At 42.0% G+C, this 19,340-nt stretch overlaps 1 protein-coding gene and 1 non-coding gene across 2 annotated transcripts in view; both read right to left on the bottom strand.

The window, feature by feature from the left end:
* Nucleotides 1–309: 309 nt before the first annotated feature.
* Nucleotides 310–19,340, bottom strand: part of ltk (leukocyte receptor tyrosine kinase) — a 67,873-nt gene continuing 48,842 nt past the window's right edge. The window contains exons 17-29 of the mRNA XM_085256721.1: nt 18,703–18,801; nt 13,943–14,107; nt 13,665–13,775; nt 10,217–10,403; nt 10,024–10,114; nt 9,568–9,632; nt 7,521–7,650; nt 7,332–7,429; nt 6,779–6,871; nt 6,462–6,563; nt 3,770–3,904; nt 3,457–3,547; nt 310–3,347 (exon numbers count right to left, since the gene is read on the bottom strand). Of these exons, the coding sequence (XP_085112847.1) occupies nt 2,310–3,347; nt 3,457–3,547; nt 3,770–3,904; nt 6,462–6,563; nt 6,779–6,871; nt 7,332–7,429; nt 7,521–7,650; nt 9,568–9,632; nt 10,024–10,114; nt 10,217–10,403; nt 13,665–13,775; nt 13,943–14,107; nt 18,703–18,801 (2,405 nt within the window). The 3' untranslated portion in view covers nt 310–2,309. The remainder of the gene's footprint in view (nt 3,348–3,456; nt 3,548–3,769; nt 3,905–6,461; nt 6,564–6,778; nt 6,872–7,331; nt 7,430–7,520; nt 7,651–9,567; nt 9,633–10,023; nt 10,115–10,216; nt 10,404–13,664; nt 13,776–13,942; nt 14,108–18,702; nt 18,802–19,340) is intronic.
* Nucleotides 9,293–9,365, bottom strand: trnak-uuu (transfer RNA lysine (anticodon UUU)). The gene has a single exon. It is a non-coding gene; the product is annotated as a tRNA-Lys (tRNA).

The raw sequence follows: 19,340 nt of genomic DNA, 5'->3' as shown, positions 1-19,340 counted from the left end.
AGAGTTGACGGCCTTTTGCAGGGATATAAATGTGTGTGACTGATCATACTCACACAAGTGAGGTTGATATATGTTGATTTATTTGGGGCACAGTTAGGTGAGATGAAAGTAAAGACGGTATATTGCATAGAATGTCTTTGCACTTTTGTTTGAGGCATCCTCAGCTACAAAAATACAGGAATAAAAACTGAAATGAGTGTGAAATAAAATCTACCGGGACATAAGAAATATAAACTATGAGTAAGATGAGGGTCTTTTTTTTTTCTTCTTTAAGAAAATGAGAAAAAAAACAATCCACAGTAATCAGTATTGCTATATGGCACAAACGTTTTTTTTCTTAAAGAGATAAACAGCAGATAAAGACACAAATATCAGCAGGTCTTATCTTATAACACACAGTAAGCCTACAGAACTCTTACATAAATGTAACAACATATCAAAAAATATAATATTGCCATGTTCAGGCTCAAAATAATGTCACACACCAAGTACAACTATAAACTTGATTAAATAAGAATAACCTGAAAGCATAAATACAGCAACTTGTTTGGTATTTCAGAGTTGAATACCTCCCCCTGTTGAGTAAACGTAAGTACTACCAGCACTACATCTATAGAGGCAGTGTAGCAGTACGTATCGAATGGCAGTGATCGATTACAGATTCATCATTAACATGAATGAATGCAAATGCAAAAACAAAACATCAACAACAAACAGCTACAAATGTAATGTTAGTCCAGTGTAAGCAAGTAGGAGCAAGTACAAAAATAGCTTTCCTGTTTTCTTAGCTGCAAGGTCGTCATCAAACTCGGACTCTTCAAACATCTCTAAAGCCAAGTAAATATTGGGACAAGGGGAACGAGACCTCATCCACAAAAATAAAACCCTCAAAGAAAGCAAATGTGTCTAATTTGGTGGGCCGGCTTCTTCAGAAGCTAACATCCATTATTTCAATCTGGAGCGGTGGTTCTCAGACTGTTTCTGGTACACTCAAGCTCACGACCCCCATCCCACAATTTTTAGCGCACTGTGAAAAAGATGCAATTCAACACGAAAGCATTAGCATACATAAAGTTATATTTACACCTCATTAGATTTAGATACACCTTACTAATGCAGGGGTAGACCCCATGTACCCTCAGAACTACCTCAGTTCTTCATAGTATAGATTCAACAAGGTGCTGGAAACATTCCTCAGAGATTTTGGTCCATACTGTCATGACTGCATCACAAAGTTCCAACATCCAGGATGTGAATCCCTTTTTCCACCACATCCCAAAAGTTGCTCTATTGGATCAGAAGATGGGTACAGCGTGGTCATAAATCACCTTCCTTCCCCATTCTGATGCTTGCTTCAGCGGGTCGCCTTGACCATGCCTAAATGCCTAAATCAAGTTGCTGCCACCTGATTGGCTGATGAGATGTTTGCAATAGCAAGCAGCTCAACGCTTTGTTGAGTGTACCCTGATTCCTAACACCACTCCTGCAGTGGCTCTTTGCTCCACTGGGTGGGGCCCCTCCCCAGTTTGAGAACCACTGATCCAGAGTCAAAAAGAGTTTAAACCCCCCAAACTTTAAATTTATAGACCAGTATCCAGTTAGCTGAGAACAAGGCTGGAAACAGGCTCGTGCTTCACCTACCAAGTCAGAAAATACACGTTATTGCCAGAGGAAGTGTTTTCACATTGTATGGGATGAAACCAATTATATTAGAGTACCAACAAGTAGTATAAGGTCCTAAAGTGTATATAGAGCTGTAATTCTGCCCATCAGCATCAAAAGAGTGGAATTACTTTTCAAAAAATTTATACCTATGAAATTAAAACGTCTTGGAGGTTCTCCTCCCAATGACTCAATATTCTTTTAGTCTTTTATGGTCATACACTAAATACTACAAATTCACATATACTGCCAGCAAAGCTTTCATGAATAAAATACAGCAAAAAGAAAAAATAACAGGTATAAAAGGAGTCCATCAACAGCAGTACGTTTTGGCAGCCCTCACCCACAGTGTGGACACTGAGGAAGTGCAGGGCCGCCAGTCTCCCAGTGTTTCAGCATCAGTGTTCAGCTACTATGGTATCAGAAGCCTTTGACAGGGCTCCAGTGTTGGCTCTCTGTATTACAGAGTGTTTGTGTGGACGGGAATGTTCAGTTGTGTTTTCCAGCATTCTACGAGCTGTAAAAATCAGACACTGTGGCACTTGACAATGAAGGAGCCTTCATGGTCATGCTTTTTATTCTAAAAATTCCAGAGCTAAAGTCTCAGTTTCTGAGAAACGGATTCAGGTGACATTTGAATCCTTTTCTTAGATAGGAGTAACACTGAGGTCTTCAGACAGAGAAAAGCCAGAGTCTCTGTCACGTGTGGGTTTCTCAGCTTTGGTGTGTCTCCTCACATCCTCATGCCCGTAGCTGGCATGGCGCTTCAGCAGCAGCAGCTTGGGCATGCAGGATGAGGGGGTATGGAGGCCTAATGCTAGTCCCAGGCTACTCCCTGATGAGACACTGGTAGCAGAGCTGGTGTTTTTCACATCTTCTGGGGCTTTGGGCACAACCAACGGCAGGCTTTCTGCCTCATAGCTTTGCTCGTCGTAGGCATAGTTGACGTTGCCACATGGGAAACTCTGGAGCTTAGCAAGGTCCATAGATTTTGTGCCACCGCCTGCTGGTGTCTTATGGGAGGACGTGCTAGAGGCAGCCTGAGCCTGGCAAGAAGAAGATGAAGTCGAGGAAGTGCAGAGGCTTTTAGGGCTGAAGTAGGTGCTGCTGGTGCCGTCACTGCCAGCCTCGTGGTTTTCTGAAGCTGGGCTGTGGGTCTGCGTTTTGGAGGTGGAGCTCGAGAGTGGCATGGACTGGGTGTGAGTGAGTGCCTTCTTCCCCCTTAAGTTATCCAAGACCCAGGATCCATATGTGGGGTTCCAGAGGTTCTTAGTCTTGTTCTTCAGCCTCTGGTTCTCTGAGGAAGAGCTGTTTCTGGAGTAGGGTCGGTGATGAGGAGGCTCAGGGTGGAGCCAGTTGGAGACCGCTGACAAACCAGGGGCAGGAACGGGCTCAGCCCAGCATGGCTCCAAAACCTCGCGACATGATGTGACTTCATGGTGGACAGGTTGGGTCCTCTGCAGGAGCAGACGGGGCTTTGTAGGCTGCAAGGGAAGAGGGGTGGGACCCAGGCCCATGGCTGAGAAACCCAGCTGGGAGGGACAATCCTGGGAGGGAGGGTGTGAGACTAGAAGTGGAGTGAGGCAGGTAGATGTCGGGTCAGTAGGACGGATTACAGTGCCTCCGTCATCATCCGTGTTGGGGCCATATTCCACAGGTAGAGGCGTGTTGATCACATCTGGATCCTGAGAGAGAAAAAGAAGAGTGAGGATTAAATGATAATCAGAGAAAAAACATTTAAAAGACACAAAAAAGCAACCTTAGCAGTCTTAAATATCTAGAGAAGATGCATGCCTGAGTACAGTAGTTGATTCTCTCCAGGATAGTCGAGAAGTTGGGCCGATGCTCAGGACAGTGCTGCCAACACTGGGTCATGATCCGATAGCTAAACAGTAATCGACAGAAGCAGAGAAACAACCAGCAAATGAACAACTGTTGAAATTCTGAATTTCTCCTTAATTCCCGTTTATCACTCACTGAGTAGACAAAAGAAGCAGGTTTAATCAACATCACATCAAAGGTGGAAGATGAAGCAAACATTATTATGTCTTTAAAAAAATACCAAGAAAAAAAGCCCACAGAAACCGCAACTTGAGTCAGTACTCACACAGGCCCTGGGCAGGCTTTGGGAGGATCCATCCTGCCTCCGCTGGTGACAAACTCCAGGACCTCCTGGTTGGTTTTACAAGGATATGGCATGTAACCCAGCGAGAGGATCTCCCAGAGCAGAACTCCAAATGACCTGAAGAGGGAGACATCGATCAATAACTGAGTGGATGAAGTTGTCTTTGAGTGCTAAATTTATTCTACTGTAATGTTCCTCAGACAAGGAACAACAAATGCAAACAACACGAACAAACACAAAACCAAAAATTTTTTCCTGAATAGAAGTTGACACCATTCAGGGTGATTCTTTTGTTTCTTTTGACAAAATAAATGCTTGTAATTGCCCTTTTCTTTCCCCTGCTGAATTAAGAGTGCAGCGAGTTTAAGTATTCGTGTAGAAATCTCCTTGTTTTTGTTTTTCTAGCTCTCTGTTTTCTCAGTTGTGTGCTTGTCATGACCCCCTGTGACCCAGATCTCAATCACTCTGCTTCCTGCTCCCGACTCTAACTGATAAGAGTCCCCAAGAGACCCTGAAAATGTTGTGTAACATCTTTTACACCTTGATAACCATGTCCAACACTGTTCAACACCTGGCAATGACCATGGAGGTGTTACCCAACCAGAACAAATATATAAAAAAACCCAGTGAATCTCCCAGTACAGCTACTCTAAAGTGTATCTACAGTGCGCCTCTGTCAGTGCGCCCCAGGGTGGCTGTGGCTACAATGTAGCTTGCCATCACCAGTGTGTGAATGTGTGTGTGAATGGGTGGATGACTGGTTGTGTAAAGCGCTTTGGGGTCCTTAGGGACTAGTAAAGCGCTATATAAATACAGGCCATTTACCATAGTAGGTGGTTTTACTAAGGTTTAGCTCTCCCATTTCCACAAACTTGACTTTCACTAGACAAAGGATCAAAGATTATTCATTGTTAGTGACATTAGGAGTGAGACTCCTGCTGTGGTTTACTTTGTTTTGGGCAGGGTATTATTTTCTTCTTCTAAATTAGTATTCTAGTGGAACAGTGTTAGTAACCACCTCTGGTTTTATTAATTTCTTTGGCTTTCTTGTAAAGCATCATTTTTGCATTTGAGCAAAAAACACTCTAACCTTACCAACAACATCCAGTTACAGGTTGCTACACCGAACAGTGCAGTATAGGGATGTCAAACTCATTTCACATTGTGGGCCACATACAGCTCAGTTTAAGTGGGCTGGCCCAGTAAAACTACAGGTTAAATGAATAAAATTGTTCTTGTAGTTCATTTTTCCAGACTGCTCTGTAATTCTAATCATAAAGTGTTGGTTCATTCACAGAAAAACAGACATTTCCATAGCAGACAGTGTGAAAACAGGGATTTTTCCTGTCACATAATCTGTTAGTTAATCACTTTGTTCTAATATGAATGCCAATGGGGGAGGAGGGGGAGGGGGGGGGGTCTTGATTAATAGGAAAAGCTTTAAAATCTATGAAACACAACTAAAAGTTCAAAAATCAACGCACTGCTTCACATTTTCCAAAGCCGTCCAGTGGGCCGGATTGGGGTCTTTGCTGTGCCAATTCAGGCCTCCCGGCCTTATGTTTGACACCCCTGGGGCAGTAGATCACTGGCGTTGAGTTTTGCTAACCAATAATAATAATAATAATGGATTGCATTTATATAGCGCTTTTCGGGACCCCTCAAAGCGCTTTACAATTCCACTATTCATTCACTCTCACATTCATACATGACTGGAAAGCCGCAGCAGCTGCAACACTCGTGTGTTTTTTTTGTTTTTCCTTCATTTGTTCAGAGGAGATATCTTGCCGATGAATGATTCCCCGTCTAAACAGCTTTGAAGGGACGAACTGCGGTGCAACTGTAGCTGCCTCTGTGCACGTTTCCATCAATATCCTCGGATTTTAATAGACTGCTGGTCAAATCGATTATGCTGCGGTCTCTCCTCTATAAGGGTCTAACTTTCTGATCTGCAAACAACCCTCTCTTTCACTCTACCAAATAGAGGTTTTGAAATGGTTTGCCCCAAACTAAATATTTGACTTGCACTGTCACAGGAGAAGCGGTTTGGACGCCGCTCCTCTACCATTACAGCCACTGCGCTTTCCTAACAACAATAGAGTGCTCTTTGTTTGGCTGGCTCAGTGTCTTGAATACAAATGCTGTCCTGGTTTTGAAAAGATGTTCACTTGATGTAACGCACCCTAGCTTTGTCTACTAGGAGTAGACATGTTTGGTTTGTGGAAACCTCCCTGCAGGGCATCGTACTGACCACATATAGGCTTTTAATAAAATCGAATTCAGTTTCGCTGGCGAATACTTTTCATGCCTCGTGAGAATTTTTTTTTTCTGTTGTTGTTTTGTTTTGTTTTTTTGCATTTTGACACCGCTGCAAAGTAAATTTCTTTCATTGCCAGCGTCTGTTTTCGATTACAATAAGTTCGCCATCTGGTATTAGTTGTTTTATTGTCCAGAAAATTTTTCAGACGTCTGAATAATCACTGTAGTGTTAGAACAGTTAGCATGACCGCATGATATTTCCAAAGACCTACAAATGTGTGGCACTTCTAAATGATATATTTCCGAACATGGTGTCCCAGTGTCGAGACAAAAGCAAAGTGTATACAGTTCAAAATTAACAACAGCTGTCTTGTGATTTTCTTTGTCTACTGGTATTTAGTGGTAGACTTTATACCATGTGTCAGTTTTGCAGGTGAAGATCCCCTCCATGAAGGCCTCTGGTGGCATCCACTTAACTGGCAGCATGGCCCGGCCGCCCTTCCTGTAATAGCTGGCTCTGGAAAACAAAGAAAGAAAGGCAGGGTACATTTAGGCTGAGTTAAGAACAAATGGTAAATGCTAAAAGGCCACGAACTGAAATGTAAGTAAATTACGTGGCCCTGTGGAGGGAAATGAAAAATCTATTTAGCCACACTCCAATAACCACATCAATCCATCTTAAATTATGGGTGGATAGGGCGCCACTGCAGATTTAGAGTAGCGTATATGAACCTGTAAATATCTCGTGCCATGCCAAAGTCTCCAATCTTAGCCACTCTGTCCGACCCAGGGCAGGTAAGGAGGCAATTTCTGGCAGCGATGTCTCTGAAAAACACAAAATCCTTTACATGATTTATCTGTGCGATGACACGAAACAGAGAAGCTTGTTGTTACTTTGTCAAATTTGTTGCCGCAGAAAATGTTCAGAACTGTGGTTTGCAATGAAGAAACGAAGGCCTTTGAAAAACCTTCAAATGCATGATTGATCGTGCTTGCAAATGATTGTACACATTTTTCAAATTAAGAGAAGCAAATTGCTCAAAGACAAACTCAAACTGCAGTCAAAATGAAATAATAGTTGTTGATGTGTTTTTTGTCGCATTGCAAGAGGTTTCGTTTAAAGCAACATATGCAGCGTTACAGAATGTCTAATGAATCATTTTTATGCAGATTTCACCACAGCGTAGCTCTGCTAACACATTTCCTTTTTGCCGTGGCTGAAAAACCGCTTTGAGTTTGCACTTTTATGAGCTCTAAGCTGCGAAAACTGGGTGCGAATCCGAACCTGTGTATGAAGTGGTTCTCCTCCAGATAGCGACATCCACAGGCGATATCTCTGGCCATGCGCAGCAGATCCCGCATGGTGAGAGACGAGGTCTGGCCCTGGACATAGCACAGATCAGTTTAGTGTGCGACGTAAACACACAGAGCTTGCAGGCACAAACACACATGTAAAGGTGTAGTACAGACGCACCGCTCGTGGCCTGTTTCTTCTCAAAAAGCTCTTCATGTCTCCTCCGGTCATCAGCTCCAGCAGGATGAAGCGCGGCAGGATGTTCAGACTGACGCCAATGCAGCGCACGATGTTCTCATGGCTGAACTTGCTGCATGGACAGTTAACAACAGGGTGTTTTGTTTAGAAGGCTTAAGATGACTTTGACGTCCTTAAATATACATTGATGGTAACAAGAAAGTACAATTGTAAGGTTTTAAGATTTAATAAATAATAAAAACAATCTGGTCCTCATGAGGTCTAAAAAATAATTTAAATACAACCTCAAAAACCATCAGAACAACACATGTTAATGCAGTCGTTATGTATTTAACAAAAACTAAGCCAGAATGAAGAAGCAGAGTGTGAAAAATCAAGCGCACCCCATGATTCGACTCTCCAATTGTTGTGGAGGAATTCTTTCCTTTACACTCTGGATGTCAAACTTGTTTACATCATACAGCGAAGGTATGGATGCACGCATTTGTACGTGTGGTAAAATTGCTGCTTATTTGTGTGTGGATTAGAGCATGTGCTTGTGACTCTTGTGACACATCTGTAAATCTTAGTTTAGCTATATAAAGGAGTTCACGGTCAACTCCTTTGAATGACCGCAAGGTGCCGAGGTCCTGTGACCGCAAAACAAAACCTTTCCAAACCTTTCTTTAGTCTTAGTCTACAAAATGTAACTAAAGTGTAGCTCTTGGATTTTTTGCCGTTATTCTGAGCGCTGGAGGGTCTGAGCTTGGGTTGAATTTACTGGGATGTCTGTCACGGTCCGCTGTGACAGACCGTGTGGAGAGTGCGTGGAGGACTCAGGTGCAGACACGAGTGACACGGGAGTAAACTTTAAACAAAAGCGAGCCTTTTATTGTGGCTGGTAACGCAAGAGAAACAAACAAGAATAAGGGCAGCTCAAAAGCAATAACTAAACAGAAACCTAAACTGGGAATGAACTAAGGTAAGGCTATGAATACAACAGACCGGGAATGGAAACATGGAGGGTGGGAACACAGACGACGCGACACAGACTGTAAGAAACACAGAGACTAAATACACATGAGGGATGATCAGGGGAAGTGGCCACACATGGGAACGCAGCTGATATACATGAACTTAACGACAGGACAGGAGGAGTGAAACTGAATACACTGACAGTGAATGCAGGCCTTCAAAGTAAAACAGGAAACATGGGACATGAACCGGGGAGACGTAGTACAGGGGGAGGTGACAGACGCGACAGCATGAACTTGACAATACAAGACACACAGACATAAACACACGAAGGGCAAGGGAGGCTTGATACAAGGGTAACATAACTACAAAAGGACTGGACTACCTTAAAGAACCTAAACAATCAATAAACATCAAAATAGACTAAACACAAAACACTGGGTCGCACGACCCAGGACCATGACAGATGTCCACTCCTGGGAAGATTGGCAGAAGTTTGCGACTTAATTTTTCACACGCTGCTTCTGCATTTTGGCTTAAATTTTGTTAAATAAATAATCACACTGTCATATTGTCATATCTTGCCTCTTTTTTAGTGTTTATTTTTTTAAATCTCATTAATGATAAACTTATTATACAACTACAAAAAAGTCTCAATTTTCAATCAGCCAGAATACAAGTATTTAAAACTGTCACTTGCTGACTGAGGGATGGACCTGTAAATAGAGTAGACTTTAACAAAATCAGACGGGAAATCATAATACTTTATTAACACCTAAGGAAATTAGGTAAACTAAGCACGCCTGAACAGGGACTTGAACCCTGGACCCTCAGATTAAAAGTCTGATGCTCTACCGACTGAGCCACCCAGGCCCGAGCAACCCCCGCTAGAAACCAATTAACGTCACACATTTTCCTGAGCTCAAAATTTACCCCTGCAGACACGATTGTCTTTGAGGGACAATTCTTGTGTGTGTGTGTGTGTGTGTGTGTGTGTGTGTGTGTGTGTGTGTGTGTGTGTGTGTGTGTGTGTGTGTAATGCACAAAGGAAGTGTATGGTTGCTGTCTCGTGCACCTCATAATCAGAGCCTCCATCAGGAAATCCATTTCATCCTGCTCGGAGCAGATTTCTGGTAGAGTCTGCAGAATAGAAAGAGAATTTGAGTGTGTGCTACTTTTAAGGGGAAATATAAATTTTCAGACCTAATCAGCAGAGCATTGTAAGCAGGTAACCCCATGCGGTGCTCTCTCTGCTTTTTTGCTTTTCCCTTTTTAAACTGTGTGCCTTTTAAAGCATCTTATCCAGGGACGCTGAGCAAATCTGCATTCTTCTTTTTTAGTCATTTTGTGCTGCAGTCTTTGCACAACATAAGAAAAGCCAACAATCATTTTGTAAGTGAAAGCATCTCCATGACCTTTAGCTCTGAGAAGCAGAAGCACCACTTATGGGATTATAAGTACTGAACATACATGCGAGGTGTCATTGTTAAACATTTAAGTGCAAATATTTAAGAAAATATGAGTGGCTGACCTTTATGGCCACCTGCATAGCACTGCCATCACCACTCATCCCCAGAACTTGACCTTCATAGACTTCACCGAAGGCTCCGTGACCAAGGGCCCTAAAGAGGAGAGAAAACACAACGAATGAAACGAAGGCACACGTTTGGTGGAGAGCAGAAGCTTAAACTGGCACTCTAACATTGAGTCCGCTTGTGTCATACCTCAGTAGGGTGATGTTCTTGCGTGGCACTTCCTTCAGCTCACTGAACGAAGCGGCTTTGCCGGTGAAAAAGTAGTTTGGGTTGTAGTCCGTCATGATGGTGGAGGAACGGATTTTGCTCAGCTTATACTCGGGACTCTGAAGACGCCCCCTCACTGCATGCAGGTCGTTCTTTTTGCGGTACCACACTGCAGAAAAAGACGAGGCAGAGGGACGAACAAGCTTGTTATATTAAAGAGTCGACAAACCCTTGACAAAAATTATCAGCAAACTTTAATCAGGACCCTACAAGTGCATGTAAGTGGCAGAAGGATCTTCCTGACCATCTGTCTGAATGTAGGAGCGGCAACACAAGGAGGGATCAAGCCACATCTCAATAACTTTTTCCAATCCTAAAACAACATTCTTAGTGGGAATAAAGCTATAAAAATATGGCAAAAAGGGCTTCATTTTTGTTCTTAAAGAATACTCCACCAATTCTGCATAGCACTTCTCCAACACTGGAGTTCTACCTCTTCAAACACCACCCTCAGTATGGATCTGTAATTCACACGTTATGTTATGTTAGTAGCAGTTATTGAAGCCTCAAGCAGAGACGATGAGCTGCCTTCAGAAGTCAAGTGAGCTGGCTTCTTTCTAAAGCCACTAACCTAACTGACATGCATGTGGGATGGCCTCTCCTTGGTTACTGCTCCTATACTGTCTGTGCCAGTGAGTTTGGACTCACCCGCCATGGAGGCAGCCCATGTCCCCGATGCAGGTTGGTAGTCTGCCAGGGAGGGGGGGCGTTGCGTGCAGGTAAGAGGTGCCGTCGAGCCATCGCCCGGTGCAGATGCTAGGGACTCAGGAGTTGGGATAAGGGGAGTTTTAAGGAGGAGAAGCAGGAGAAGGAGGAGGAGGAAGAGGTGGGGGTGAAGGACATGGGGCGCCCAGGGAACAGACTACCTCCCTGCATGGGGGAGAGCTCAGGTAAGGAGACACCATTAACCTGAAGCGTGTGTGTACGTTCATTGCCTTTTTTAAAAGATTAAACACGCTCCAGTAAAAACACCCCATCCTCCCCAAATATGTATTTTTTTAAAGCAGATGTTATAAAAATGAATGTCATCAGCCTTTGTTTAGGAACTGATTTATTTAAGAGCAAGTGCACACATTTACACACAATGCAGTTAGTGTTCCATTTTGCATATAGTGGCCCAGTACGCACCACTAGTAGCACCGCCGTATCTGCAATTATCGTCTGTCAGATTACACTCTGATAAGCTGATTGCGGGGTTGTATTTATGTTTAATTACACCGAGCTCAAACTTTCTTAAGGAAGAACTTCACAGCAGAAATGCAGACTGCAGTCTTTTATCCTAAAAGGACATTTATCTGATGAATAACTCGCCTCTTCCAGCTCTCACACGTCGCTTTTCACCAAGTCCGCCGCACTTTATCGACATATTCTCTCACTTCTGCTGACAGAAAACCAACCACATCCAACATAAATCGCCATCTTTTAATGGTCAGCCATTAGCACTTACTGATAACAAAAAAATAGAAACACTCGACTCCATCAGAGCACTGTTTCACTGCACTGTGTGCGTTAAGGGTGTCATTTAAAATGGGAGGTTAAACGTTTCATGCTAAGCTATCATGAGATATAAGGGATTCAGAATAAAGCTTGTGGCGAAACGGAAATTTGAGGGGGGAGTGTGAAGGTGGAGGTCACCACATAAATTTTCAAATACCTTCTGCTTCAGGCTCGGCTGGAAAACGGCCATTATTCTGCTCGGATTTCATTGCCAGGAGGTGAAATGTCCACATTACTCTTAAATCTGTAAGAGTTACTCCATATCGCTTTCCTTACAGGAGGTTTTTACATGCATTACTTCATTAAAAAGTCCCAACTGTTTGGTCATGCCTGGTTTTCTTGTCAGGCTGCTTTAAACCCCCGGGGAGCTGGGAGTGTAGCTGTTATTCTGCAGGAAGTCAGCGCAGCGCCGATTCCTCCAGAGGCTCTGACACAAAGTTTACTCTCATCAATTCGCGCTGTGGGAAAATAGCTGAGCTTTGCTTAATATTTGAGTTTTCAGTGAGGTCATGAAAAGGACAACAGAGAGAGAGAGAAAGAGAACCTGCTATACACGCACACCTTTACAAAGCTCTTGTTAGAGGATTCCCTTCTCATAAAGTCTGCAGCACACAGTTGTCACAAAAGGTGACAAAGGTGCTCCGAGTGTTATTAGCTGTATAATCCCTCACTGTCCTACATTACTGGAAAATGACTCCACGTGTTGTTAAAACTGTATTTGTATAAAGTGTCTGGAGTTAATCAAACGAGATTTGGTATACAAAAGAAGGCACTTAACAGTATATTTTGCATAGCAGCCTTTGAGACCATGTTCATTGTCAAAATGTGGTTGTCTCAGAATCCCTCTCTTCTTTCTTGAGCTTCCTGTTTTAAGTGTGGTTGCTACAGAGTAGTTAAATTAAAGCTATACAAATGTAATGGTTAATTCCCTAATTACTCCTATTTTAGCATTTTACAGCCTGCCTGACCATCTGATTGTCTCAAACCCGCAGCCTACAAGAGAAACTCTGGTAACCTTGTCGCTCAGCAAACAAGCACCTACTTATTCTAATACTCCATATCATAGCACTTTGTGTGGATAGCATTTAACACTTTTAAAGAGGAACAATTTCTGCTCTATCCTCTTATCACGGAGTCGATGCCCGTGGGTTCAGCTCAACTCACGCTTGTCGCTGCGCGCTTCTCAAAATGACAAAAAAGGCTAATCTCTTATCACAGTTCTTCATTTTCAAATACTGTTGTAATCTTCATGTCTGTATAATCACTTCTGTGTTTGTTTTTTAGTTTTTTACAGACAATAAATTATAACAGCTGACATTTACCGCTACAGAAACCCACTCATACTGAAAGAAACTTAAATGTCAACTCTTTCTGCTTGTGCTTTTTTTATAATCAGCATTTTTTTTAGAATGAATTCATGCAGCGAGACACTTACAGCACGTCTCGAAAATGGTTCATGCTTCCACGAGAGCAATCGTTCCACTGCAGGCACTGAATACAGCATATAAACAATACGGTATTTAACAGTCACCTCTTTATCGCCTCTCATCAGCAAAATAGTCTAGTTTCACCTATTTATACTGTATATACATACAGCCAGAGAAAAGAGAGCGTTACCTGGAATGAGTGCTTGTAATGAGTGTTCATACTGTGCTCACTGTCAGCGTCTAATAATTCACAACCATATCTTTGCCATCGCTCCTTTAGTCATCTTCCGCACAGCCAGCGAAGGGCATTTAAACCAACATTTATCAAAGTTGTTTCTGTTTCTGTTATTAGTAACATCTGGAAGCATCTGCGTGTCCCAGCTGTGCTCACAGCCGGTGGAAGGTGGAGGGCACAGACTGCGCACAGAACTGGAGGAGTCTCTTACTGAGGATGACGCCGGCGCAGACCAGTGCAAAGCCGCTGGCGACGGTGGAGACCACAACAGCCAGGATCAGGGATGTCGGCATTGGGACCGGTGGAGTCGGGCTTTGAGTCGCTGGAGGGGTGGAGCAGAGATGGTCAATTAGTGTTTGTTAGCTGCTTAGATGGGAAAGAATTGTGAGGGATTAAACGTGTCATTAAAACTAACATTAAAACAAAACGTCTGACATATCATGGCTCACAAGTAAAAGCAAGACCGTTTGCTGGGTTTTACAGACATACTTGGAGGCCTAGAACATGTAACGTTGTCAGTGTCCAGGACTTCATCATCATCATCACAGAGGCAGAGGATGAGGTGAGTATCTGCTTCTCGTTTGCAGCTCTGCGTCTGACAGTGGCTGCAGTTCAGCTGCACCTTGATCTCACACTCACCGTGACTTTCCATTGCTAGAAAGAAGACAGGAAATAAACACAAACATCAAAAGGAAAATTATTTGTTAGAGAGTGAGGGGATGAAACCAACACACATTTAGCTCTGCAGCCTATTCATCTGTGCCATAGAGGGAAAAAGACATCTGTAGCACAGAGAAACAAGCTTTAGTATAGCAGGTTTTGGCTATAAAATGAAAGCCACACTGCTCCTTTGTTGCCCAGTAAATTCCAACTAGACCACCAAACTAAAAGGTAATCCTTAAACAAAAACTCCCACAAAACAGAGTACATAAAACTGTGTTTTTTTTAAATGAAAGCACAATTATGACAAATTAAAGAATAAGTAGATGGAGATGACCCAGATAGTACTTTGATCTTTCCATGACACTATAAAATCAGACTTGTTATTGTCCTAACACATCACATGTCAAGAACATCTTGTGCTTGTGATCAAATAGCTTTTTAATACATTCATAACCCCCACCTCTCTCCCTTTCCAAAAGAAGTGGGACACTCTATAAAATTCTGCAACTACAGCAGTGGGTCTTCTTGGTTCCCAAGCTTTTACAGAGTGTTTAAAGAGTGTTAAATGATGAGATGATGCAACAAAGTGGTAAACGTGTTGCTGGCCTCAAATTCAAAATGAGCACATAAAATAAAAACAAAAAGAAGACAATTTCTCAACATCTGATGGGTTGCCTTGGTGAGTTATAGCCCATGGTCCTGGCTCTCCAACCAGTTATCTTGAATTTGTGTTGGACTTATTATCTGTTTCTTTGGAACTAGAAGATTTTCATGTTCTAGTTCTTGATTAATGACTCTTGACTTTAGTATTCATTGGTGCCCTTGAATTTTGTTATTTATATTTCTTCTTCTTGGTTCTTGTTCAATTATGTTAGATCCCTTTTTGTGTCTTTCCTAGTCGTGTCTCTCTTTGGCCTGTCTCTGTGGTTGTCTGGTCGAGTTCCCGTAATCATCACTAATCTTTGTGTTTCGTCTTTTTGGGTCCCCATTGTGACATGGCTGGACGTCTGGTCCTTGTGTCAAGTTAACATGTCTTAGTCTGGTTCTCAGTATGTGAGTTAGTTCCTATTTTATTTTGATTGTCGTGTTGTGTACGTCATGTACAGTTTTTCTTCCCCTGTCTTGTTAGATTCTGTTCAGCTGTGCTTCCAGGTGTGTCCACTCTCCTCTTGTGTCTATAACATCTGCATCTCCCTCTGTTCTTTGTTGTGCTCTCCCTCTTAGTGTGTGAGTTTCATTTGCCTCTTGTTAGTTTATGCTTATCCTGCTCCTGTTTTTCTTTCTGTTTACCTTGCCTGTTATCAGCTAAATAAAACGGATTTTGAGTTTATTTCTGTCTGTTGAACCCTGCGTTCAGTCCACTCTCTGCCACATGTGTGTTCCTTTTACAGAAAATGATTGTAATACATTCAGGTTTTCTGTTTTGTTTTAAACACATATTTTTACATTATCAGTGCATGTGTACACTACACCATCTACATATATGGTGGATATGAAAATGACATGATGTTACACATCTGAAAATCTGATGAAAATCTCCTGGTAAACAGGTGCTAAGGCTGCCTACAAAAGTCAGACAAACGTTGGTAAAAGTGTGTCCCACTGCTGCTGAAGTGTGTTGCTGGCATTAATATGTTATATTAAGTTAAATATTATATATATATATATATATATAATTTGAAACTAATAAAGGATTTTAATTATTGGAAAACAATTACTGCAAATTTATGCATACAGTACAGCAGAGCTGCATTTTTTTAATGTTCTTTCTATAATTAGTTTAATTGATAAACTATATTGTGACGTAGGAAGAGCCTCGCTGTTTTAATGATGCAGTTTTCTAACAGGAAGAAGAATAGGGCTTCTCCATGTGTCCTCGATTTATTAAACTCATCCTTCAATTAAAGCGAGAGATCATTTAACTACATCACAGAGAAAAATGCATTTGCCTTGAAATTTAATTATTATAATAATGTCTCTCTCTCTCTCTTTTTCCCCCCTGATCATGCTTTGAATGTGTTTCATGTTGCAGACCCCGACATTGTGTTTTAAAGTGGCATGGCACACTGCATAAACAACAAAGTCTTTCACACGAGAATGGAGGCCTGTCTGTTGGCGCCGAAGGCAACAGGCTGCATGACGCTGTGAATTAGCCACTTTCCTCTTCCTCCCACTGAATAATGAGAATCAGATGGGCTGTTAGTTTCAACAAAAATAGGAAAAAATAAGCCCATATATTCATGAGAATATACTCCTAAATGTTCATACAAACAGATAGAAAAGCAATTAACACACAAACACATATCCTTGCACACCTTTCTGAGGACTTGTCCTTGATATACAGGTAGTGCATTCCCTAGTTAATCCCCTAGTCTAAACTAAACCATCTCATCACAACTGATTGCCCAACCCTAACCCAAACAGCCACTTCTGCTTGTGGGATCCAGCATTTTTGGTCCTCACAAAGCTGCTGAACCCTGCATGTACTGTGGTCTCCTGGATTTGTGACCCCACAAATATAGTTCAAAGCAAACTTAGACAAAAGCACACCGAGAGACATTGACTGGTTTAGCTGTTAGAAGTATTACATGAACCTGAGGATTCGTCATTTGAGATTCACATTGCTGTCACAAAAACACAATGCATGGTGCTATCTTAGACCAACACATACTGAGCCTGCAGTTTGTAGCCTTATTTATGGCATTAAACATTAATCACACACTAATCAGGCAATGACCTCTGTTCTATGGGCTCAAATTGTGGTCATAAATATTTTGTACTTGTAAATCAGGTTTGTACGGAGCCCCGCAGGGGACATGGGAGAAAAAAAAATTAAGACTTTTGCGAGATCTCGCAAACCTTTTGTGAGATCCCAAGTTTGTTTTGCGAGATCTCGCAAAAGTTGAATTCCAACAACAACAGCTACTTAGTTGTAATATTACTCTTTCTGGGTCACAAAATACACTTTTAAGATATTTTGAGGCGTGAATGTAGTTGTGTAAACGTCAGATTTCTGCTCGGTTTACAAGACATCACATATTTGCAAAAGTGCTCCGACGTTTTCGGAGATGTATGAAACTTTTGCGAGATTTCGCAAAAGTTTTGCGAGATCCTGAGTTTGTTTTGCAAGAAGCTAGGTCCCCTTACTTTCAGCAGATGTTGAAATGATAAAGTTGTGGTATGTCAGTGGTTAGAAATACCAATATTACTTTAGGATTAGTTTAACACAAAGTCAGGGCTGACCCGGAACCATTGCTGTGAGTCACAGTGCGCAGCATGTGCTGCTAATGCTAACTGCTAACTAAAAGCAAAGGATCCAGAATTTGTTGCGCTGGCTGCTGAGCTCTGTGGGCTTTTGCAGCAGCTCTACCTGTACTAGATGCACCTGCTCCTTGTCGTTTCTATCTCTGACTTTGTCCTCTACAAGAGTTTCTGTTTTTTTTGCTGGTTCTTCAAATGTTCAATAAAAACATGTATGATAATTCATAACGAAGAAAGCTTTGTAAGTATCCCCACTAGTGAAGACTGTCATTTCCACAACACTGCCCCCCCCTCCCGCTCACGGAGGTTCGCAGCGCTGTTGAAAAGGTTCAGGAGGTCCCTGTATTAAGCACGTAAACCTGTGACACAAAAATCACCAAACTCAGACCACCACAGACTGTTTTCCTTCGTGGTGATGAAGGAAAACGCTGGGCTGGCATGAAAAAGGGCATTTATTCCCTTCAAGAACCTGCAGTTCAAAAAAGCACCCCGCCAACAGCCAAACCCATCTGTTCTCTGATTGGATAGTTAAATTTGTGATTGACATGACATTGGCCAATCAGATGAAAGGAAGAAAAATAGGGTCAAAATTCGTACTTGAAACTTGAGTGCAGACTTTCTCACGTATTTTTGTCCACACACAAATCTTTTTTACAAACACACAAATTCTTTTTACGCATACAAATCCTGATTTACACGTACAAAATATTTATGACCACAATTTGAACCCATACTGTTCGCTGATGACATTTTTGGTAAATATCTGAGCGCACGCAGAGATTTTCATTACAGAGTTGTGTCTGTTTTTAATACAGTGTCGCCCGGGGGCCGAGCGAGCACAGCGAGTCGCTGTTGGTTTGGCCTTACATAGATATTATTAAACCGTTTAACGATGAACTCATGAGAGTGGGAATTTCCTGTTACTAGCAAACTTTTACTTTAGCTCTGCTGTTTTCCATTCTACTTTGCTGGAGTCTTCCTCTTAACTCTAGCATGATCACACAATTTTAAACCTATGCCAAGGTGCTACATGCTTTCAGCTGCATCTCATTGGCTTTATTAGCTGATAAAGTATGAAGCACTTGGTCTTTCTTGCTTTACTCTATTTAGTACTTGAATAAGCACTCAAATCTGATCTTGTACAAAGACTTGTACAAAACGTTTTAGCGAATCATCCAGTTATAACCTTCTGAAAAATATTCAGTAGCATCTCAAGGTTTCCATCTGGGAATGGTATTTGCTCTTTTGCGTCCTGTATCCTCCGCTAATCTCTTAAAACCTCTCGATATAAAGATGCAGGAGTAGGGTGCCACGCTCAGTCTCACCTGCCAGAGGCTGCAGAAAAATCTCTCCCATTGGGTGAATAAATGAAATTCCATTCTGACCATCAGCTGTGATGTCATCTGTCAATGCAGCATCGCCTCCTGTCAAAAACAAACCAACAAAAATAATAGTAATAACTTTAACTCTTGTCTAAACGACAGTTTTCTTTTGATGTAAAATATGATTATCAAGGCAAAAAAAATACCTTAATCCTAACTCAAATCTAGTTCTTAACACTGCTTGCAACAGTGGAAATTGTACATGAATGTTACACTAAAAATGAAGAACAGATTGCTGGCACAGAAGTAATGAATCAAGCTGAGCAGTATTTTCAGCAGACTGCAGTCAAAATAACCCACAATCAGCTGATACTCCTCTATGCATTCAGTCATCGAACCTCACAAAGAGGTTCGATGACTGAATGCATTTGCTTTAGCCTTCCAACAGTTTTTACTCTCTTGCATGTCCCTCTGAAGCCCTGTCAGCTCTGAGTTATAAATGTTAATCTGCAGAGTAGAGTACTATACAAAGGACAATGAAGATGAGCTGCCAGGAAGAAGAGGAGAGAAGAAGAAGTCCATAGAGTAGATTCATGGATGTAGCGAAGGAGCACATGCAGAGGGTTGGTGCGAGAGAGAAC

This window comes from Mchenga conophoros, linkage group LG19 (assembly GCF_057382185.1).
Source record: "Mchenga conophoros isolate Kocher_MC1m ecotype Shallow Benthic linkage group LG19, M_conophoros_male_GT1.1, whole genome shotgun sequence".
NCBI lineage: Eukaryota > Metazoa > Chordata > Actinopteri > Cichliformes > Cichlidae > Mchenga > Mchenga conophoros.
This window is presented reverse-complemented; position numbering and strand designations above follow the sequence as displayed.